The 24565-nt window shown below is 40.9% G+C and overlaps 1 protein-coding gene across 1 annotated transcript in view; it reads left to right on the top strand.

Annotated features, from left to right (window-relative positions):
- LOC101161187 (proprotein convertase subtilisin/kexin type 4-like) overlaps positions 1–24221 on the top strand; it is a 234265-nt gene extending 210044 nt beyond the window's left edge. The window contains exons 17-20 of the mRNA XM_020709885.2: positions 7444–7567; positions 15398–15567; positions 19071–19139; positions 19764–24221. Coding sequence (XP_020565544.1) covers positions 7444–7567; positions 15398–15567; positions 19071–19139; positions 19764–19856 — 456 coding nt within the window. The 3' untranslated portion in view covers positions 19857–24221. The remainder of the gene's footprint in view (positions 1–7443; positions 7568–15397; positions 15568–19070; positions 19140–19763) is intronic.
- The last annotated feature ends 344 nt before the right edge of the window (positions 24222–24565 follow it).

Genomic DNA, 24565 nt, shown 5'->3' with positions numbered 1-24565 from the left:
TGGTCAAGGTTTGACCTAATTTAACTGGCAAAACGTGTTCAGTGGCCACATGTTTTGTACTTGGAGCAGGAAAACGGTTGTTAAAAGTTTTTGAGTTTTGAACACAGAAGCCCCAAATGCACGTCTATGCGCATTTGTATAAACCTTTTATTCAAAGTGCCATGAATGTAGCTTTAGGGCTTTTTGTAAAACAGTTTTAAATAGTCTTTGGTTGTCCTATTACTTAAAACTATTAATTCCTGCTGTAGCTCAATCTGAGCCATGGCAAAGCCTGAACAGCCACTTAGGTTACTTGATATTCCTAGGAAGTCATCATTTAATGAGAAGCCATCTTACTTTGTCTTAAAGAGTTGCCAAATAAAAAAAAGTATTTTGCAATAGGATAATTGTTTAAAATGATGATGGGTGCTTCCAAAAATGCAAAAACTCCAACTGTTGGTTTTATTGAAAGCATTTGTTTAAGATATAACACCAACCGACAGTAAGACGAGAGGATTTTAGCCCCAGTGTTTCTTGTGGGGATCTTTTCTACCAGGGCTTGCTGGCGTGGTCGGTGGTTGTTGCCGCGGTTGTTGCCCTTGCTCGGGCAGCTGGAGTTTAACATTGCAGCCTCATGGCAGTGAATTGGACCCCTTCGCTGTCCCGGTCTGGGCTGGCACTGTGGTGATGTTCCCACAGCCGAGCTGGTTCCTGGTATGAAGAGATTCCCAAATACTGTTTCCTCACAGCGGAGCCAAGCCTTAAGTTTCTTTTAGAAGTTACTTTTATAGGTATTTATTCTGTGTGGGGTCATAGGTCATATGTTTTACCGAGGGGAGTGGGAAGGGTGAAGGATGGGTTGGGTTTTTATCTTGATATTGTGTTTTTTTTGTTTTTTGTTTTAATGTTAAAGCGCTTCGAGTTACGCAATGTATGAGAAGCCCTTTTTTTCTTTAAATAAAGTGTGATTTGATTTTGATAAAAGTCTTCATAGTTCAGCACATAAAAGCAAAGTCTATTTATTTAAAAAACATACAAATATTTGTCTCAAACTTCCCGCCTGGCTTTATCTTAATGCAAACTCATCCGCAGGGACTGTATGAGCACGTGCACGTGAGTGTGCATGTGTGTGTGAGAAGCAGGGTGGCAACAGTCTTTGAGAAATAACATCTCTGATTCCCAGAGGACTTTGAGACTCAAGCCAAACAGAGATGCTGAAGGAATATAATGGAGCTGCTTAGCCTGCAGCACTGTGGACACACAAACACACACCGCCACAAACACAAACAACCGCGGTTTCTGCCTGTGACTGACAGATCATATATTTACCATCATCTTTCCCGGTGCTTCTCCAGGAGTCTCTCCCCTCTTGTCTCCTCAACAGATTGCACAAACCAAACATGAAGTGACTAACTGATAAAAGAAAAACCAGGAGATAATGTTGTAATTATGCAGTTCAGCTGATGCACGGAGCCAGCAGGGAAAAATGATCAGCCTGTGTCTGCCACCTGGAATGAATGGATACTGTACAGTTTTTGTTTCTGCAAAACTACTCAGAAAAATAATCAATCCTGTGGTCCTCTGCGGAGAGACGATAGCATTACATTTCAAAACAATTCCTCAGAGGCTTATCATACTTTTAGTTGAATCATGGCAGGACGGTTGTGTTTGAAAAAAATGTGCCGCGTTTTAGACATGCAATGAGCATTACAGTGGATCATACTGACAAACTAGTATTAATCCAGCAAAATGACTCTTCTAACTTCTTATGTTTGTAACAGCTGCAATCTGTTGCATTACAATAACAAAAACTGGGTTGGATGCTGTATATTAACACTGCTTACAAGTGGCCATACTGTAATACTATAGGGTTATATGTTGCACATCAACCTAACATAACATGGAGTGTAACAGGTTCTCTGGATAACACCTGGAAACAGCAAAGATGCAAAAACACAAATGAAAGCAATGCATTTTTATAATTATCAAAGCAAAACTGCAAAGGTGCCTCAAATTAAGTTAAGGTTGCAAAAAAGTCGACTGATTTGAGTTTATTTCCTTTAAGGAATAAATAAGTCTTAGTTCAAAGAGAAAAATTGGACATTCTTCTTGTTGATTAAAATTTTATGCTCTTTGTTTGACTCTGACCTAACAGAAAAGCATCTCTCCGTCTGCCTCATGAAGCAAGAGCCTGCTGGAATCTTCAGCACCATGGACAGCACACTACCCTGAGAACAGTCAGCTGAATCTTAAGAAAAAGTTAAAGTTGTGTGCTTAACTTATTCAGCCATAATACCTCTGCATACTTTCTTCTTAAATTTGTTTAACATGGACTCTCGTCCCGTTACTGACCCCACAGCAGTTATTACAGTAACATCAAGTTAAAAATGTGATTCTAGCTTTTACCAGCTGGATTTCTTACACAAACTGCCAGAGACCTCAGTAAATCACACCAAATTTTACACTCTGTAAAAACTCCCATAAATACATATGCAGCAGTCCCACACCTTTCAGGTGCGAGCTCATCACTGGGTCTTTTTGATAAATCCTGATAGTCCTGCTTCTAAGCCGCAAAACTCGTGCCAGGCACAGGCTTCTGGTTAGATGTCATCCCTTTTTTTTTAAACTCACTTCAATGATTTTTTGTGAAATTCTGTAATTTTGATGCATTGCCACTTTGTTGGGAAACACCTCCACCCTCTCCCTCAACATCAGCAAACACACAGTATCAAGTTGGCGGATGTGTTGTCAAAGCTTGAAATGATAACTGAGCCGCTTGCACTTTCAAAAAGACAGCATCTTTCACCCCAAAACACACACAAACTCTCCCTCACTCTCACTGGCCCAAGGTGGATTTCTAGAGGTGCATATATTTGCATTAATCTGCATGTTTAATGAATTTTGGGAGATCAAGCGATCTGAGCGGGCCCTTTGTGGGTATTCTTTTCTTTTTTCATAGCAGTTCAAAGTGGGGGTTTTTGGGGGAAGGGGGGAGTGCTCCATGTAAATATCACCCACTGTGTGTTGGCACCCGTCACAGATGGTCGGGGGCGAGGGCACCCTGTGGGCAAAGGATACCTATTTATGTATGTTTGTGTGACACTGAGCAGCAAAAAGAGTGTGACTGTGTGAATAGTTTGCAGCATATGTGTTTTTGTGTGGGTGCGCTCTTTGTGTTTATCTGTGTGCTACTTGCAGGATGTTAGCTTCGATAATTGTGCTGCTGTTTGAAGTCCAGTGCATATTTGTGCTGTGTGTGCGTGCCTGCGTGCGTGTGTCTGAATTGATGCAAGTCTGGTTGTGTAAGTCGGCTTGTTTGTGCTGAGGCGTGCCGCAGAGTGTGCGTGCCTGTGCGTGCGCATCTCCCAGCATGCAGCACTGCTGTGGTGGCCCTGTTTTGGATGATTGATGTGTTGGAAGGAGCAGTGAGGAGCCCAGGTTGGGCCAAAGCCTCAGTCTGACACAGTGCTGCCTCCCTGCTGCTTTACATATGTAGACACAGCAAGACTCCTCTTTCCCTCCCATCTGACACTGCCTCACTCTAACAACTGTGCCAACACTCACAGGTTCCTTTTTCTGCAAGGGGTGGGGGTATTTTATTTTGAAGGTTCTTTTTGGTAGTTGCTGAAGCCTTTTGCTGTTTGGTAGCAACTTCCTGTTTCCTGTTTTAGACTGGAATCAAAGTTAGAAGCAAAGACACAGTCAGTTCAATTTTTACTTTTTTATTATCATTAAGCCTGCAGCTCTTTTCTTTGAAACACCTGCAGTCATCCAAAGACTTTCACTTATTATGAGAAGCTGTAATCTTTACCTGATATATCTTAAGTGCATTTGGCCTCAAAATAATATCACAATAGTGTAAAACAGGTAAGAAAACATTGTTTTGCCACAGAGTTTAATTAGCAGGAAGCCAAACTGACACAACAAGCAGAGCTTTAAATCATTACCACTCCAGAAAAATGTCAGGTTTCTATTTGTGTGGCACAAATTTAGAACGTTAGTCAAACTGCAGGCTGCGTGGTGGAACAGTGGTTAGCACTTCACCTCACATCAAGAAGGCCCCAGTTCAAATCCCGGCTGGGACATTTCTGTGTGGAATTTGCATGTTCCTCCTGTGCCTGCATGGGTTGTCTCTGGGCACCTTGGCTTCCTCTCACAGTCCAAAAACATACTTCATAGGTTGATTGATTACTTTAAATGAACAGATTGACAAACTGTCCAGGTTGGACCGTACCTTCATGCAATGGTTTTCCATACATCCTATGACCCTTTTTGGGGTCACAGGATGGAAGTCACACTGGAAGTCACACTGCAGTTTGATCTCCATGTTTTTGATGCATGAAGAAATTTTGTCAGAACAGGTTCAGCTGCACTTTTAGCAAAGATGACAACTCTGTCCAAATAGGCAAGGCTATTTGGAAATGCTTTACGCTAAACAATCAGTTTCACTTAACAATATTCAATGTATAGAAATGGATGGAACACAAAGATTGATGATGCTGTAATTAAAGTCCCTTTCTGATCATCTTTAGATCCATTTTCAAAGCAGCAGTGGTCTTTTAATTATGATTATGCCCTTTTAAGGAGAAAAAAAAAACGTGTCATTTAGGACATACTTTCTGCAGAGCGGCAGAAACTACAGTTCCGCCCTCTGAGTTGCAGGTGGAACTGTTGCTGTGGATAAGCCTGCCACCATTTCCCATTATCCATCTGTGTCCTGCTAGCTTACATCCCTTCACAACCCCAACCTAACATTAGTGGCACAACAAAAATGGCGAGCAACATTGGAGCTATTCAGTCGTACATTTTAGATCCAGATGCCAGCTTGGACAAGGAAAAAAAAAGATGTTGGTCTGCAACTGGATGAATCAAAAGGGAGTGGAGAAGGGAGATTGTAGCCTAGTGATTTTACCACCTACATCACTGCTTTTCTAACACCATTTTTCAATACTCAGAAAAGCAATTTTAAGCTTAATTTTCCTTAAATATGTCCTTCATCTTTAGACAAATGCTGCAAGATTACAGTTTTCATTGGAGTGGTTCTTTAAACGTTCTATCTAAAGGTAGCACTGACATACTGCCCCAAAGGACTTGCAGCCTAAAGTCTTAACCCTTGTGCTATCTTATGGGGTCTAGATGACCCCACCCTTACATTGACGTGTTCTCCCTACCAAGACAAAGGTGGATAAAGGTGGAAAGATTTCATGTAATCCATGGACACCAGTGAAGATCACAAATCATTGAAGAAAAAAGGTTCAGTGCACTTTCTAGTGGGTCTAGATGACCCAACTCCCAACGTTAAAGTGCCTAGGACAGCACAAGATTATTTTGGTCTATGGGTCTTTTTTTATTTTGGTTACAAGCACCATGAAATAATTTTCCGGTTTTGTCTTCAACTTAGTTTCTGCCCGTCGTTCTCTGCATTCTCCTCCATCTTCTCCTGTCTTGTTAAATGTATCACTTCCACTCAGTGTTTTGTTCTTCTCATCCTTGTTGAGCAGAACTCCCACTCTCCCTCTCTGTCTGTCTCTGTCCCGTCTGCTTTTCTCTTGCATTTGCCTACCTCAGCATCACTGTTTGTCTGAGCTCCTCTCACATCTTTGGCTGTCTTTCCCCTGACACTCAACCGCTTCGATATCCTGCCATCTCTCCCATCACTTATCCCCGGTGCTTCTTTTCCCATCCCTTTTGAAACCAGTCCCGTCTCCCCCGTTCATCCGTCTCTGCTAATCTGTCCATTTTCTTTCTCTTTAAATATTTTTTTTTTGTGACTTCTTCAAAGCTGGTTTGTGCTTTTTTGGACATACAGTAAACAGTTTATTATGATTACTGTGTCCCTCACTTTTATTGTCTCGGTTGAATGCACACCTAAAGAGCTAACATCCCTCCAAACATGACTGATACTTTAAACAGTGTCCCTCTGGACATTAAATTTAGATAAGTAATTTTAAATTCGCTGTTTCAATTAAAACATGCTTTCTAATGCATGCCTTTGGTTTCTTAATGACGGCAGGACAACAGCTTCTTGGAGAGCCGTATTAGACCAGCAGAAGGGCATGCTGGGAGGCTGCGAGCCATGCAGGCCTTATTGATCCACCTGTAGCATCCAGCTGTTTGTTTACCAACAACAAATCAATGAAACTCTCAGCTGGGCGCCGCCATGCCTGGACTCAGATCTGCACTGAGCACTCACACACTTCAGGTCTCACACAAAACAAGAATCCACACACAGAAAAGCAACTGCTGTCAGCTGATGAAGTTTGTCCAGACTTTAGGTGTGCTTTGTCTTTTAGATAGTCATGGTCTGGTTTTCATTAAGACGTGTTGGAGGCTTACGACACTTTTTGGTCTGTAAATTTTGGGATTTAGGTTGCTGATTTTTCAATGCTGGGTTATTTTTTTCTGATGCTCAAGGGAGTATTCAGGCTGGTCTCATTTGGTCAGCTTAAAGTGTCAAGACATATAAACAAATAATTTTTCTAAATCCCATACAATGCCACCCCCCCCACACACACACACACACACAAACACACACACACACCATGGTAAGAAAAAATTATGCAATGTAGAAATCGGGATCTCTAGTGAAAAGGGGAAATGATATTTGGGGGACATGTCCACATCAGTGATTATGCCATTTTTAGTCAAAAATGTGTTTTCTAGGACATAGTTTGTTCAGAGCAGCAGGAGTTCATTAGAAATTTATTTCATACCTGTTGATGCGGCGCAACCATGCCCCCTCTTCCCATCACCCATAACTGAGCTATCTCTATACACAATCTCCCTCATACCCTCAACTTAACTTTGCCAGTGCAGCAAAAATGTTGGAGCTTTCCAGCTTTACAGTTTTGATCCAGATGCCAGGTTAGATGAAAAAAACCAAGATGTACGGATCTTTTTGTCTGCAAGTGAATGCATCATAATGGAGTGGAGCAGTGAGCCTGTGGCTTTCTCTACCTAATAGAAAAATGCTCAGAAATGCAATTTTAAGCTTAATTTAATAAATATATGTCCTCCATCTTTTAAAAAAATGCGTCAAACATGTTAAAGAACATGTTAAAAATACCAAAAACAACATTTTTTGTTAGAGTATGTCTTAAAAACCTGCCGTTGAGTGAGACCCAGTAGAGTAAGAATATTTTAAAACCTCTCAGCCATGCCAGTCAACCTAACATGACCCTAACGATGGACATCATTTTATTTTGGTTGTGTCGTTAAACATTTTAACATGGCGATCCATGGGAAATTGCTCCCTTTAACAGAGAAACATAAAGCCATTTATCATTTAACAAATTGACTAAAATATAATCTAAAGTTAATTGTGAAAAATAAAAGATGGAAAATATATCTCTTCCTTGCTTGTACATGCCGTTTTTGTTTTTTGTTTTTTTTTGTTAAAAATGTGAACGTTTCCCTTCGGAGTCTTTGTTTTGTGAGATCGTGTATTTCCTTTCCTTGCTTTAGGTGACCGACCACAAAGGCGAAGTGTGGAGATGCACGAGGCAGCATGAAGAGGAGCCTGCTGGAGCTTTACTCACTGCCACCCTCATTCTGTACGGCACCTACCACTCACACCAGAGCTCGCCTGGTAAGTGAAAGTGTCCGTCTTTGTTGAGTCTTCCAGGTGCTTCGGTGATGTAACACAAGCACTGAACATCTTTTTGTGATGAGTACAAAAGCACAAAAAAGAACAACAAGCAGAAAGACTTGTTCCACTCAAGTTTCAGTCAATTCCGTCCAATATTTCTGTTATGTTGTAGAGCATACACCATAAAAAATGTTTGAAGTGAGAGATTTGTCACTAAGACCTTACTCACTAAGTGAGCTCATTTCATGTTTTAATCCCTGATTCAGCATTCATAGTTTCTTCCACAGCATGCATGATAAACCCTTATTCCCTGCCCCAGTCATGCCACCATAGACGCTGTTTAATAAGCTCATAGCTGAATACCATGCAGAGTTTTGGTTCTCTTTAGTCCAAAACGTCCATTATCACCAAAATAATGTTTTCACACATTACAAATTGCCTTGTGGTTGGGACTTTTGGAGTCGAGCAACCCCGCCCTACTTCCCATCATCCATCTGTTTACACACTCTCTCGCGAGTTTACAGCCCCTCACATGCGCAACCTAACATTGTCAGTGCACAAAAAAATGGCGACAATACTAGAGCTAACCAGCCGTACAGTTTGGAACCCAGCTTTGACAAAGAATACAAAGACGTACATGGATCTATTTGTTCATAAGTGGATGCATCAGAATGGAGCAGAGCAGGGAGCTTATGGCCCACTCACTGTAGCACCGACTGCTACTGCTACAAGCTTCTTCTACCAGCATTTTCTTATTTACTACTGATTCACAATGATTTAAATAAGAAGAAATTCCCCAGAAACAGGTTTAATCTTGGTATTTTTATCGAAGTCCTCCATCATCAGAAAAAGGTACTAGAACATGTTAAGAACACAAAAAATACACTTTTCATTGGAGCTATTTGTTGCCTCCTTTTTTGAGATCTGAAACATCAAATTATAAATAAACTAAAATAATTGCAAATGTTTTCAATGGAACTGTTTCGTTATATATTGTCTCACATGATTTGAAAGTGTTTTAATGTTTAAATTAAAAAAATAGGTTGTAATAAATGTGTGTTTTCATGTCAAATATTGTTTTGTTAAAACTTTCAAACTCTCACAGCACAAATTTTGTCCTTTCATTGTTTATCCAGTCGGATCTAAAGAAGTCAGTTTGTTGTCCAACCCAACTGTCATGTGTAATTACAGTGTGACCTGTAGCTGCCCTTTCCCAATCCAGCCACCTCCTTCCCAGGGTGCACGCGACCTCCCTTCAGACCTGTAACTCGTTAGCTGCCAACCTCTGATTCCCTGCCAGAGGTTTGAGGACTGTTAAAACCACTGAGACATACTGGGGGGAACACACATTCAACCCCATTTTGCTGTTTATCACTGTCAATCAGTGTTTATTGTGGTCATGGAGGTCATGCACTGCCACAGTCTATTCACAGCAAATCAAGGAACACTGAAAAATGTTCTCTTAATCCTTTAGATTACATTCTATTGTTTTCACGTTGCACTCACTGTAGAAGGTTAGTGATGGACGTATGAATGAAAAGTGAAGGAATTTCCCTAAAGTGGCTCCATTGGGAAAGCTGCTTCTTGCTCGTGTCCCATTGTGTGTGTGTGTATTGCTCCCCTTCCTTTCTTTTTTTGTCAAGATGCTGATCTCTCTGTTGACAAATCAATGCCCCCCTCCCTCCTCTCTTCTACATAGTCAATCCATCCATGTACTTCTCCCCATGCTTCTGGGTCTAATCCAAGTTCAAGCTGTTAGTCAATCTGCTGTCCATGCACACAAATACATGCAATCGCACACACACACACACACAGGGCTAATTTGCAAATTTGCATGAGCCGCCATTCTTACCATTCAGTACTTCAATACTTTGCTGCATTTATACATACAGTATTATACTACAGACTGCTCTATTGCTGTTAAAAAAGGACCATGCCACCTATATTTACAACGACTTCACAACTAAAGGCTTTATGCCAAAATCTTGGTAAGATAATTGCAAAAAGGAAAATGTGTTTTACTCAGTCTTTCGAAATACAACGGAAAATTATTCTGGTAGAAAAAACATTATATGAGAAATAAAAGCCATTGACTAATGTAACTTTATCTTAATGTCGTAAACTGACAAAGAAAACCTAAACAGTTTTTTTAAAGTGTTTGTTACATAATTTAAAAAAAGGGATTCTAACTGTGCCAACATTTATTTTATGTACTTTTTGAAATCTCAGATATTACTCTTTCAAATAAAAGTAAATTTTCGCTGATGTTTTTTCCACTGATATTTCACTTATCTTTCCAAAGTTCTCAGATCCATCAAAATAACTTGGCAAGTTTTTATATTCATATTTAATCTGTCTTTAAAAATTTAAAAGGTTCTGCTAAACTTCTGTTTTCCCTGCAAATCAGTGGCTCCATTCTAAAGAGCGGCAGGTCTGTCAACCTGTTGTGGACAGAGTGTGTCTGTGGGGAAACCGTATTGTGAGCTGGCACGCTTGAAAAAGTCTACCTGCTAAACCAACTTTGGCTGTGGTTTTTTTGTTAGTTCAGGGCTGAGCTGATCTTCAGCTTTTCTTAGGCTGTAGTGAGCTTTGTTTAGTCAGAGAGCATGTTAACTGCAGTTTGATGTCCCAGAACTTCCAAATGAGTTTATCAGCAGCTTTTTTCTACCTGGAATTTGCGTCAGAGACATTAAAGGTAAGAAAGCGTGATTAGCTTTTCTCGTTTGTGTTTTGTTCTCATAACTGGCCCAGCTGTGGCTTTACAGCTATCACAGAAATGCCAGTTTCATTCTTTCTCGCCTTTGCTTTTTTAAACGTTTTGATCATTCATGTGTGAATTTAGGAACTTGTTTTTAGAGTTTGTATTAGGTGGCTTGCAATATTTTTCTGTGTGTGAGGGGAGGGGAGGGGGGGTTGAAAGTTAACTTTCCAACAAGTTAGAACAATTTGCTAAATTTTGCATTCTTTAGCATGAGTGGTAATACCCATTACAGCCTTAAATTCTTACTGTAATTATGGTGTGGCGTATGTGAAAACGGAACCTTAGAAAGTGGTTCAAACGTTGAATGAGGTAAATTTAAGTTACCCCCTCCAGAAGGGGCTGTGGTGGGATTTAGGACTTTTATTTCATAGATTGAAATTCTGTTTATTGTGACTGCCAGAGATCTGCTAACACAACACACGTTATAGGTATTAGAAAATGTTTGTCATATTCCGTCTTTAAAAACTTCATATCAGACATGGTTAGAGCTGTTATCCAAACAAAAAAATGGACATAATAAAAATTAATTAAGTCAACACTTACTGCACTTTATTCAGCCTTGTAGCTAAGATATCTTTATACATTTAGTGTAGAATTTGTGATGAAAGTCTGTAGGTTACCAAAATTCTTTTGTTGAGCTAACAACAAAGCTAACAAAATACTTTTCAATAGAAACATTTTTCCTAAAGTTCTCAAATGACATAAAACCCCAAATTGTTTAAGTGAAGAAAAAAGATGTATTTAAAAAAAAAAAAAAAAAAAAAACTATCCATTTCACTTTTTATAAATTTTAGCAACAGAAGAAGAAGTGCAATTTACTAAATTATTTATGGTGTTCACAATGTTTTCTCTTCATGTTGCTGTAGAAGTTTGCATTCTGGATTCTCCACAGACCACCTCACCTGACTGTGTCATTCTCCTGTGTTTAAAATATTATTTTTACAGAACAAAATGATGGGAGACCAAAATAAATGAACTGTCAAAAGCTGAAATCAGTTAAATGATGGGATATTTTTGCACGATTAGGATGTGGCAGTAATATTGTTGAAGTCATCACAAAGTCATTAACATTTAGGTTCATATGTCGCCAGACTGTTAACTTTTCCGATTCTTTCACATGAGAAGTAACAAGTTCTAAATATTTTATAAAACTGTGAATAAACGTGTTTGTTTTTTTATTAACCTTCTAGTATGCCTGCTTAAACTCTAAGTAATTTTCACTAAAATGAACTGAAAAAAAATGTTTGCTTACAATAGATCTGTTAAAGACTATTGAGTCAACAATGAAGATAATGGAAGCAAAGAACTCAACAATATGAACTTCAACATTGGCGGAGCTAGAACTTTTATATTGGGGTGGGAGGGGATCAGAGGACTTTTAAAAAAGGTGGCAAATGAGAACCGCAGAGTAGAAGGCCATTACAGATGCACGGATCAAAAAAGCAAATTTTAAACAGTTTTATTATCATTATTGTCAATATTAAAACAGCAGTTCTTAAAGATGGTTGCGATCATTAATGTAAAGCAGTAGCAAAACAAAAAACAAAAAAGTGTAGAAATTCTAGAAGCACCTCTAAAATGGAATTCAAGCACAATAAGAGATCAAATGTGTCCACATACTGAACATTCTGAACAACAAGAAAGAAATTGTTTTCAAGAAGTTTTTTAGACAAACTTTATTTTTCCAAAATGGAGTTCATGAACAACAAGAAATCTAACTATTCAAGCCTTGTACTGATTTATAAGCGACAAAATACAAGAGAGTTTGAGGTGATGGTTGTTGTGTTTCACAGAGATGTCTGTATCCGGGGCTTTGCACGCGCTTTCTTTTTTTCCCCAATACTGAGAATGACTAGATTTCTCAGGCAACTGTCAGCTACAGTTGATTTTTTGAAGTTGAAAAGCAGCATTGACATCCAGCAAGAGTTCATTTAAATAATGTGCTTATGTTTTTTTTGATGACCTTTTAATCTTTGTCAATATTGATACTAATGCTGACTAAAAAATTTGGGGCCAAGTAGAGGGGGGGGGGGTTGCCCTCGTGTAGCTCCGCCCCTGATTTAAACAACATTCAGCTTCTTGCTAAACTGATGTCCTGAGAGCAGTTTTCTGTGACCAGATAGATAAGTGTGATTATGTCCGTCCTTTCTGAGAGTGTCTTTCTGAGAGGGCAGTTTATCATTATGCCTGATATCCCAGCTCATCACATGTCAAGTGCATTTATATTTTATATTGTAACGTTTAATGTCCGATCATTTTATAAATGTATCAGTTTTATGAAAACACAAGTTTGCTGTGCAGAAGCTGTGATGTGACGGTGTAGGCTGTCATGGAGGATGGCTGTCACAAGACGATGCAGTTAAAAGGCTCTTCACGTAAAATGCTAACCGCCTGCAAACTTCCTCCATTCTCACATGTACCCTAAAGATGAAGCAACATCTGCAGACTGCCCGTCTTTGTGGCTCGACCTCGTCCTCCTCTGTGTGTTTGTTTGGCGGTAGTGCTGCAAGTGAAGGTAAATTGCTGTGATTATGTGGCAGTAATTGAACAGGGATGGTGTGTTTAATTGAGTTGTTGTTTCCTGATGTTTCTCTGTAGTAGCGGGAGGTGCCGTGCTGACAGGTGCCTCGTCTCGCCTCGCCAAGATGAGAGGGGTTTTTTTCTGTACCATAGGCTTTGTTGTGTCTGTTGTAGCTATGTGTGTGTATTTCAAGTAGGAGTGTTTGGCACAGAGTGTGTGCGATTAACTGTTGCCTCTCTGAGGTTTATAGGTTTTAATTATTGCACCTGCATGTGTCTGTGTGTTTACAGACTTTGGTGCATCTTTAGACGCACCAAAAGGCCCGTTTCATGATGCTTCTTTGCATCTGTGCTGGTTTGAGCGCGCTGCATGCCATGTGTGCGCGTGTGCGTGTTTCATGAGTGATCAGGCATGTGTGTGCAAGCAGCTCTATATCTGATCTGGCTCCCGGGCTCCTTGGCCCAAATCAAATGGTAGGAAACATCAATTTCACCATTTCGTTTCCTCCTTCTCCACCCCCATTCCGCTCCTCCTCTCCCGTCGCAGATTTTCTCCCTTCTTCATCCCATCCTCCCCTCCAGCCCCTCTCCACCTCCACCTCCCTGCCTCAGAATCTCTCTCTCTGTGGAGGAGTGATTACGTTTCTCCTCGGAGCACCAGTGATCTGAGGGTTTAGTGTGTGCGTGTGTTCAGTTGGTGATCTGAACAGCCTGGTGCTGGGCATTGTGCTCTGCAGACCATAGACGATGTGTTTAGATGAATGCTTCCATTCACAATTACAGCCTCTCCATTAGCTGAAGCTTGCTGCCTTGTTGTTGTCTTTTCTTTGACTCTGCAAGAGAAAAAAAAAGCAATTAAAGCACAACAAAAACAAGACAGAAGAGCGAAGGCAGTAAACTTGGGGAGACGCATAAAAAAATCTGTGAACAATCACACAAACACTTTGTTGGATGTTTGTATTTAATGTTGTTGGCATCTTTTAAACCAACTGACCCTCTTCAAAATATTAACTCAAAAAATTAAGTAAAGTATTTGATGCGGAACATTCTGATCACTTTATCTTTTCAAACTGCATCAAAGATTACATATAAAATGAATAATGTCGAAGTTATTTGTATTTTTGTTTTTAGATAAAACATCAATTAAGTCTAAAAACACATGATGTTTATGACAACTTCAGATTTTCCTGCAGTGTGATGATTGAATGTATCTGTTTTTGTTAATGGCAAAAAGAATTTAAACATAAATTAAGAACATTAACATAATCAGACTTTTCATTATTTTTACTCATGTGTAAAAATGAAGAAATATTATCTAACTGAAAATCCTTTTGTGAAGTTTTGACCTTGGAGTTTTTAATCTAATCAGTTAATTTTGACACTGTCTGAAAACTGCATATACTTTCCCTAAATGATGCATCCACCTGCTGAAGCTGTAGCTCCTCACAGTAGTAGAAAGAGGAAAACCTGAGCCTGCACCACAAGTTAACCACAAGGTAAGACTGAGGAAGGGCTTCCACACAGAAATATGAGGGAGAAACTCCTAAGTCTTTTCTGCATCAAACACAGGCTTCAAATGGGAATCATCAGGCCAGTAACAACTGACAGAAAATGTGTTTCTCATTTCTTTTAACAAATACCATATATTTGAATTTCAGATATATTGAGCTGGCCTTTTTGTGTTCAGTGTCTGTCCTTGTTTTGTGGCACCATTGAATAATGAGCTTTCGTCTAACTTAAAGTCCCACTATGATCATCATTGTAAGAGCATACTCAGTGGTATAATAAGCATGATATTATTTAGGCATGAAGCGTGATGATGTGCTGTTTTTAGCCAAAATAAAAAAGCTTTTGCTGTTTTCTAGGACATTGTTTCTGCAGTTGTCATCTCTGAGTTGTCGGCAGGACTGCTGGTTAATGCAACCCCACCCCCCCTTCCGGTCACCTATATTAAGAGCTGTTTACGTGCTCTCCAGCCGGCTTACAGCCCCTCACAACCCCAACCTGTCAGTGGTGAAAAATAAAGGGCGAGCAATATTTGAGCCAAACAGAGGCGTACGTGGATCTGTTTGTCTACAAGTGCATGCATCAGAATGGAAGCTTGTGGCCTGCCCAGTGTTTTTTCTACAAACAAATAAGCTCTTTACTCCTGATTCTCAATTGGAACAGGTAAATACTCAGAAATGCAATTATCGGTTTAATTTATTTTTACATCATGGGAAAAATGCCACATGAACATGTTAAAAACACCAAAAACATAATTTTCATCAGAGTGGGTCTATAAGCACATTTAGACATTTTTTGTGATGAGAAAAAATATATATTTTTTAGCTTTGTTGACATGTAAAATATCTAATATTTAAATACTTGAAGTAGTACTTTACAATTGAATGTAAACATATACAAACATAAACTTTGATGATAAGTCATTTTTCATTCATAGGAAAATAAACTGTTGTGCTAACGGTGTTTGACCATGTAACGAGTTTGTCGGGTGCACACTTCCATACACTCTTTTAATAGCATTCCACTCTTTTTATCTTCTTCAGAGGGCCCCCTGTATAGCATTGTATCCATGGGGTCCCGCCACCCCATCCCCGGCGGTGGGTTGCACCGGAGGGCCCGCCCCCCACCTCTGGATCTGCTTCACTGGGTCTACCAAATGGAAAGAGATAGGAAAGTGCGGGCTGCTGACATCATCGTTCCAGCCAGACATGAGGTACAGTACTTTACACACAAACACATTCTAAACACACACACGCTGTGATTTACTGTTCCAATAAATCATTGCCGTTGCCTAATTTCCTATGGATTTCAATTTCCCCCTGGACACATCTGCATTGATCAACTTCAGGTGTGAGGATGTGCCAGGTGTCGCTCACTGTGACACTGAGGAATGACTTCGAGAGCTCTGCCATGTTTTTGTCTGTGTGTGTGTGTGTGTGTGTGGGGGGGTGCGCACCTTTGTCTGCAAAGTGTGTTTTGTGCTCATGCAGCATTTACCTTTTACCTCCATCATCACTGTTGTGACTTCAAAATACAACTCCTTTAGTTGAGTAGTATCATCTGAAGACCAAACGGGAAGCAATGGGTGAAGCCAGATTAAGTGGCTATGTGTCTGACTCTGATTTTGAGGTACAATAAAATATTACTTTGCTTTTTTCAAAAAAGATCAGGTTTTAGGAAATGAACTATAGCTTCCTCGTGTCTCCATCAGTGACGCTGCAGTAAAAAGCAAACCCTCAGACATGGCTGTCAGTGTGTGTGTGCTGCTTGCAGACTTGTCCTTGCAGGGGTGCACGGTTGCTCAGCCTGTAGATGAGCTTTGAGCCAGTGTTAGAAGGCAGCGACAAGGTCTGACAACGTCTTTACCTCAAGTTCCTCCCCTAGAGGCAGATCTGAATGGATTGTAGATGCAAGGAGGAGAAATAAATTGAAGAAAAGGATAAATCGATGCTCGGCAGAGAGGCAAACAGCCTTCCAACCTCTGGTCCACACAAACCCGCACACACACATGAATGCTCCACATCTTGGCTTTTTTTCCTTGGGCTGTATTGGATTGGTATGCAGAGCCAAGGAGAGACACTCAGAAAAAGACTTGGCCTGCAAATGATGTACTTTGTTTGATCCATTAGTTTGAGGGGAGGGGTGTGGTTTGTGGGTGCACAAGGAGGGGTCATTGCATGGCGTGAGCAAAAAAGGTAGGACCCCCCCCCCACACACACACACACACACACACAAATACTGCTCCTCCATTACAGCGTTTTCTCTAAGAGAAGAGCAGAGATCAGATTCCAGAGAAGCTGCATGTCACCTGATTCTGTTGAAGAGATGCACTGTGGCGTTCCACTGGGTGAAAATATTCTGAGGCTTTCACTGAATATTGTTCTCTGTTGCTGATCTATTCACTCTGTGATTGGCTGAAAATGGGGAACTCCATAACACCAGTTATCGAAACATGAACAAAACAAAAAATCGTAAATGGACTCCAAAAACTGTTCTGTTGAAGGAGGCGAAAGTCAAGAACGAAAACAGGAACAGGAGTTCAAATTGATTCAAACTTCAACATGTCGACCACAACTTTATCGCTTCAGCCAAAGCAATTCTTGTAAATAGAAGCTATAGAAGAAAAAAACATTTTTAGCAGAAAGCTCAGTTTCCTTGAAAAGTCATCCAGATGCAAACATTTAGAAAACTGATTGAGTTTAAGTTTATTCTGACTCAGAACATATACTGAAATGAGTAGAAGCATGACTTTATCTAATTCTGTACATGTTTAGTCTTTTAGTCTTTGAGTGGTCACTGAAATGTCAGGAAAACAAGATTAATAATAATTACTATTGTTAAAGTTGAGAAAATTTGTGGAAATTATTTATTTTCAAAGATTCATGTTTAAATTTATATCATTTCACAGCTTTTATGAGTTTTACACTAATTCTTTTTTTTTTTTTTTTAGATTTTGGTATTGTAGTCTTTAGCTTCATGACAAATTTCACTTCAATGTTTTTTTTTTCCTAATAACCAAATGACAAATGGTTCATTGTTTTTCTTCACCTCAAACTAAATAGCAGTTTAAATGTGCACTCTAGTTACTGCCCGGCCTTGAAATCTTTGATAGGTTTCTTACAACTTAGTGTCTTTTAAATTAATTCAAGAATTATAGATAAAATCTCCTCTTCGCCATCCAATCAGAACACAAGTATTAAACTTAAGAATTAAACTTTATCCATGGCATCTTGTAAACTCCTTCCATTGGCTGTAAGAGTGGCTCTCACACAGCACCCTGCAGGGGTAATCAGACCCATTTCACTCTCAAAACAGATTCATAAGATGCAATCAAATGTAAACGTCAGCGTCCCTCTAATTATTGATGCACCCATCCTTCTGCATCAGTGCTCCCTCTGTTTACTCTGCTCCGTGCTATTTCTGTCTCTCATTTCCCAGCTCCTCAGCATCAGCAGCAGCAGCAGCATACACAACCAGTTCTCTGGAACTTCTCTTTTCACTGCATTTCCTTTTATAGTGTACTCGTTCGTACTGTACTCCCTGCTGTGCGTCTTTTTTTAAGAATGCTGGGAGAAATAATTGGAGCGCCATGTACAGTGCCGTCTGCTGCAGAGCTCCCACTTCCTCGTGCCTTGTAAATACTGTATCACCGAAACCCCTGCTGTAAGCTCCGGGTTTCCTCTCAGCTCTGAGACGTCAACGCTCGCTGAAAACGTGAGCTGGGATCAAACCGCGTAACCGCAGTCTGAGCGTCGTTCCTGCGGACAGAGCTGGGTTTTGACGGTTTTAGAGTTCAGATGTTCGTCCTTGTCTCGTCTTTTCTGTGTGAGCACACAGCTGAGGCAGATTTCTCTGAAGAGCTTGCATCCCTCCCTCTGTGTGTTTTTCTTTCTTTTTTTTTTGCTTCCATAAGTTCCAGAAGGAGGAAAAAAAAATATGTCAAAGGAGTCACGACTCCTGCTTCAAGTGCTGTTGGTGTGAAGTACGACAGATGGAGGACTTCAGGGGAGCTTCACAAGAGCAAACATACCGCTCTCACTGAAAATAAAACCAGCGCTTTCAGATGTTAGAATTAAGTTGCTGTCAGTTTGCCATTGAACAGCCAATAGTTTTCACCTTTGATGCAACTGGAAAGCCCAGTGCATTAAAATAAAAAGGAGCGTCTCTCAACAGTCTGAATTCATTGTCTTAGTTGTTTTTTGTCCTGCAAGCATAGAGGTAAAGTTCTGTCCCCACTAAACTGTCCAGAAACATCAACTAAAGATGACCAGTTACCATCAACACCAACGGATGCAGAACACCTCCATCCATGGAGGCCACACATTATAAATACATATCCTGTCATTTAAAAGTGTATATAAAACTTGCAGTGAAAACTCCTCTTTTAATGTTTGGAGCACAGAATGTAAATTGTCCTCATCAGTCAGAATGGAGCTCCTGATTCTGCCATCCTGAAGCAGTGGGTGGCAGCAGAGTGGGCTGTAATCACAGTCCACCTTTAAGCCCCTGTTTACCGCTGCATCACCATGTTGGAAAACAAGCAAAGTGTCCTCAGACTTCTGTACAGGACACACGAACGCATCTCCACCTCTGAGGTCTAATCTGTTATCAAGCAGGAGCAAAACAAAATGTTTTTTTGTCTGATTGAGCAGTAAAAGGAAACAGAAAATCCTGTTTTGATGTATTTTCATGCTAAAGATCTCTTCTATTTACCAGAAGCTGGAGACTCCTGCTGATAGAACGGCTAACTTCCTCAAACTTCTGACATCAAGGGAAGCATTAAAGGTAAAGAAAATACAATTCAGGTGCAGTATGGAAAAAACAATAATTATGACTTCAAAGAATATTTAATGGACTGTACGATGGTGCAGTGTTTAGCGCTAAGGCTGCACAGTGAGAAGGCCCTTGTTTGAGTTCCAGCTATGTCCTTTCTGTGTGGAGTTTGCGTGTTCTCCTTGTGCATGCGTGAGCCTTCCTCAGGCTCTCCGGCTTCCTCCAACAGCCCAAAAACAAGCTTAAAACAAGGTTAATTGGTATCTTTACATTGTCATCAGGTGTTAGTGTGTGACCCTGCAGCAGGCTGACGAGCTGTCCTGGGTGTACCCCCCCCCCCCCTCACCCAACAGTCGTTGGGATAGGCTCCAACAGCTCCATGACCCCAAAGGGGATTTATTGGGTGCAGAAAATGCATGTATGGATGCATGGATGAACTGAACTAGATGAACTGTTTTAAATGCGCTTTTGTCTTCATGTTTTTTTTATCTTAAGGTGTTTTTTGAATAATTTATAAGAATACATCAGTAAATCTTGAAAACAGAGATAGGAGTGATAGTGGTTGAAGCACTGATATCACCTACAGACAACTTTGACATGACATGTGCTCATAATGACTGTTGCTGTATTCCACAGCTTCATTCGGCATGTCTTCTACAGAGGTCCTCCGCGAGATCAAGTCCTGCCGCTGGAGAACTTCCTGAGCAAGGACTGTCAAGAAGGGTGTGAAAGGGGAAAGTGCATCCTTACCATCTTGTCTTCTCAGGGAGGGTATTGCGCTGATGAAAAAACAACTGTCGGACTCTTCAGTGGAGCTGGATGAAGGGGCTGTGAGCAGAGAGGCAGTGGGGGGAGCTGAAAGCACAAACATGAACCACAGTTAAATAAAGACGCTTGTTTCCCTCAGTGCAGCAAGCCAATTGATCACAAATCAATCTGTGTACTGTATTTCAGCCGTTTGGCCTGTGTCGATGGAGATTATTTATTGTGGATTCCCAGCCTCTTTACAACGCCATCTTTCTCACACCTACAGAAACACATCAATCTTTTCCCCAAAACAAATCAGGAGCAGGTCTCATCTTCTTTCCTCGTTTGCCTTCTGAAAGTTGCAGAGATTAGTGAACGATATGTTTGTCTTTTTCCACTTCAATGAAGGGTGAATTCAGCTCAGTGCAATAAGAAATGGATTACCCATTCATTAGGGAGGCTGTGTCACTCCTCATTGAGTTGGACAAATAACAAATTAATTCCTAGCCGCCTAATTTCTTTCTGTTCTCCACAGAATATTCCATGACATCGAATTACCGATCGCAGCTCCCTAAACTTTCTCCTCAATTCATTAAAAATTAGGAAGGAAATGCGACTGCTTTGCCAACGCATGACAGAATCCAAAAGTAAAGTGTTAATATTATAGGATTTTGTTAGTTACAGAAAGTTTTCTTTTTGACTTTCTCAGAATCCGCCAAAACTTTGAGATTAGACATCAAAGATACTGAGGTTGTGTTTTTTTTTCCCAGTCAAGTGCAGGTCTGTTGGTGGATGGGTTTGTAAAGAAACAGTGGTGTATTGACAGGCCAGTATTGATGTTTCAATTAGAGCAGCGTTACATCGTGCTGCAGCACGGTAACATGGTGCGTCTCCTGCCATCTGCTCTGCCTCCACGTCTGACGAACGAGGCACGTGGGGCTAATCGAGCCGCACATGAGCGATGGGACCGCAAAATCTGTCTCTCACGCACACAGTCACACATATATCTTATGCACACGTCCTTATGCAGAAAAAAAAAGGTAGAGGGGGAGGGAGGGGAAGGAGAGCTCCTCAGAAAGCCTGATTCCTCCCCTGCTCCCTTCACAGGAGCAGCCAGCAGGTTATTTCTCTGACAAGGAATCCGGTTGAAGCTCCAGATGCATGAGATGAAATTCTTCAAAAGCCCGTGCGATGGAAAGACAAAAAAGGAGACAGCTTCTGCCAGGTTTTCTTGTGCTGGGATGGCCTCAAATCACTGTGCTTTATGCCTGGCATAACTGCCTGCCAAACCACACGAATCAAAGACCTCATTGTGTGGATTACCTCGTTAATCTACTGATGCCATTGAGCAGTATTGCAGGTGTTAATGTGCCAGGTTTTTTTTCTCTTCTTTTATTGGGGAGGTGTACCATCAGGTTCGTAATCTGCTTTAAATGCTTTCTGGGGAGTGCCACACTGACACTCTGCCAAGAGAGCTGTGCTATCGCGAAGAGCTCCTCGTCAATGCAGCGCGCAGAGGGGATGGGCTGACTCAGGCTGCGGCGCCGATGCCAGTGGGACTGAACCACTGAGCCACACACCACTTGTTGAAATGTATGACTGCATGAATAATGAAAGAGGAAGAGGGAAGTGATATTGCTGGAGCGGTCCCACAATGACATCCATCACAGAGGTGCCTCATCTCTCTTCTTCCTCTGTTTCCTGCTCAAACTCTGAGCCTCCGCGCCTCTGTACCTGCCGCAGCTGATAGACTGCAGAGGTGAACTCTAAACCAGAATGAGATAAAGAGGAAAAGAGAGGGACGGACAGAAAGAGAGGTAATCCTTGCTTTTTTTTCCTGCTCCCTGGGGTGGTCTCTTCATCCAGGGCCTCAAAGGGGGACAGAACACACCCCCCTCCTACAATGGAGGGGGACACGCAGGGGCTGTTGCTATTTGAGTGTGTGTGTGTGTGAGCGTGTAGTGGGGGTGCAGCTTTAAGCAGGCCTTTGAGTGGCCTAATTGCGTTGGAATACAGCAGCCTGAGAGCTGGCTCAGATCACGGCGGGCTGCTGGAGGGGTTAGCGCCTGCACCTCGACAGCCACACTCAGCAAAAGAGCCCCGGCACAAAGCACACAATTAATGCTCTCCCTCTCGTTAACTCTCTCCCCACTTTTTGTCCTCTCCTACTTTTCTGTCATTCTCTCCCTCTCATCACCCCCCCTCGCCATATCTCGGTCCCCTCTCCGTCTCTTGTTCCTCCCTCCCTCCTGCCACACCGGCTCACTGTTTCGTCACTCGCCCACTGTATTAATCCTCCCATGCAGCCTGTCAATCTCCCCATCTTTGATGCACACAACAATTGCAGAGAGAATGAAAGGCGTGGGTCAGCCGCCTCTATTATGTAAGACCTGAAGCAGGCCAGCATGAGAACTACTGATATCTCGCAGCTAATCTGAGATAAAATCCTTTAAGTGATGCATGCTTCTGCATATGTTTCACTTTGAAATTAAAATTAAAAACTCTAGAAGCAGAAAATACTTGATTATTTGTGACGACTGCGATTTAAAAGTTTCATTTTCACCTTTGTTTTCCTTCCTGAATATTGCAGTACATGTTGTTATTTTCTCTGCTTACGTGGCAGCAGCTCAGCTAGGGTTTTATATGTTTGCAGGTCCTTCACATCACTGAGAAGTCAATGCATCATCCTTCAGATTAACTTCCAGAAAAACGGGCTGCAGTTGTATTTTCTTGTATTTTGGGGTCAGCAGCAGATGGATGGCATGGGTTAATGGATCTCTGCAGCTCTGATCACACCCCTCTAGCTGTTTTTTTGATGAAACTGGACTCCGCATGTGGAACAATAAGCGGTTTTAAAAAACATATTTCATCAGCCCGTCGTTTGATTTTCTCAATTACCCAAACCATGTCTTGATAAAATCTAATCATTTCCGCTCACAGGACGCTTCCTGGTGAGAAATTGGCAGTGGGATGTGAGCTGATGTATGGGCAGACAGTCGCCTAATTAGAGTGTTAGAAATTGAATCTTTACAGCACATGGGTCATATAATTATCCTACTGTTAATTTAACGGTTACATTCTCTACTGTTCATTTTTATTCCCTTAAATGCAGTTTGGCAGCAGGCCTCGTTGCTCAGCACCGGCTCTCCGTGTATGAGGGGAGGCAGCGTGGCCCCTATCATTGGCCCCTCCGAGTGATTGAATAACTGCAGACCCTGCAGTCCAAATAACAAGGCTCGCATCATTTATGCATTGTTAAGCCATGTAATTGAAGCGAGCCATAGTTTGCATATTACACCATTAAAATAATGTGCTTTGCGTTTCTCCCAACACGACTATTTAAGTCTGTGTGGCGATGTGGTAATGCCTTGAATTACAGCCTAATTACCACAATGTTCTTTTGATTTGGCTGAATTCAATGTTACGCCACAATAATGTTCAGAATTACCAAAATGAATTACCGAGCCGTGCTTGAAACTTTTTATGGGAAGACTTAAATCCTGGTGGCTCCATGCACCGCCAGAGCAGCTGCATTCAAATCTATAAAGGATTATTAGCTGCAGGAATGAGATCCATTAAAGACCCAATCACTAATACTTTGTTGAAGAGCTTGAGTTATACATGGAATATAATCATTTTACATTTCTCACTTGATCATCATCGCCTCTTTTAATCTGGTGTGTGCAAGTATCGCTGATGCAAACAGAATTCATCTTTGCATTTAAGTTTTGACTATGTATTATGGGTAACAATCATTTCCAATAACACATTCATCTTTTTTGTGATCATTTTAGCAAACAATACTTTTAAAAAGTCATTGTTTATTATTTTATATTTGTTTTGTCCCATTAGAGACTAATTATGCTTATTTCAGTCAACAAAGCAGCTTCAAAGCAAAAAGAAAAAAAGATGGGTTAAAACGTGAATCTGCATATGAATGAAAGGTCAAACTGAGGTCGTAGAGTTTTAGCAGCTATTGTTTGTGCTGTATTACACGCGTGTTTGCAGTCTGCGCGCTTCTACGTTCTGATAAAAGTTGAGATTAAAGATTACACTTCTGTTTTTAAAATAAAAAGGTTAAATCTTCTCTCATAAAAACAAACATAATGAGTTTGCTTTATCTTTATTCTAGCTCATTTATTATGAGGCTTACCTTTATTTTAAAAAATGTAAACCGAGTGTCTCAAAGAGCAGTAATTAGTGAATTAAATATCGTTTCTTTCCACCACAAAACTTCCTATCTGTGGAACCTGTGTTGCCTTTATTTGCACTTTTGTGATTTCTTTAAAACATTAAAAACAGATGCTGGAAGGAGTTTCTGTCAGAAAATAAAGACATTTTACAAGTTTTGTTTGTGGGTTTCCTTCCTTATCTGAGTAGGGAGTTGGGAGCGCTGAGGACAGACATAATCTGTCTTATCTCTCAGTTCTTCCAGGTTTTTCTTCTTCTCACGGCCCTCTGCTCTTTGCTCCTCCTTCCTTTATATCCCTGCAAAGGCTTTGTCCCCGCAGCAGCGGCAGAGAGCCTCTCTAAATAGAGGCCTTTAGATAGTCCAGGAACCGGGGGGCAACAGCAGAACCACGGCTGCTGTTGTTTCATTTACCTCTCCCTATGGCAACCAGCAGCAGTCGGCCAGGAATGTCCTCTCTCTGGACAAAGTCCTCGTCCCTGAGGCTGACACTGAGGGAACG

The sequence above is a fragment of the Oryzias latipes genome, chromosome 16, assembly GCF_002234675.1.
Source record: "Oryzias latipes chromosome 16, ASM223467v1".
In the NCBI taxonomy this organism is placed as follows: domain Eukaryota; kingdom Metazoa; phylum Chordata; class Actinopteri; order Beloniformes; family Adrianichthyidae; genus Oryzias; species Oryzias latipes.
The sequence above is the reverse complement of the archived record's forward strand: the minus strand, read 5'-3'. Positions and strand labels throughout refer to the sequence as shown.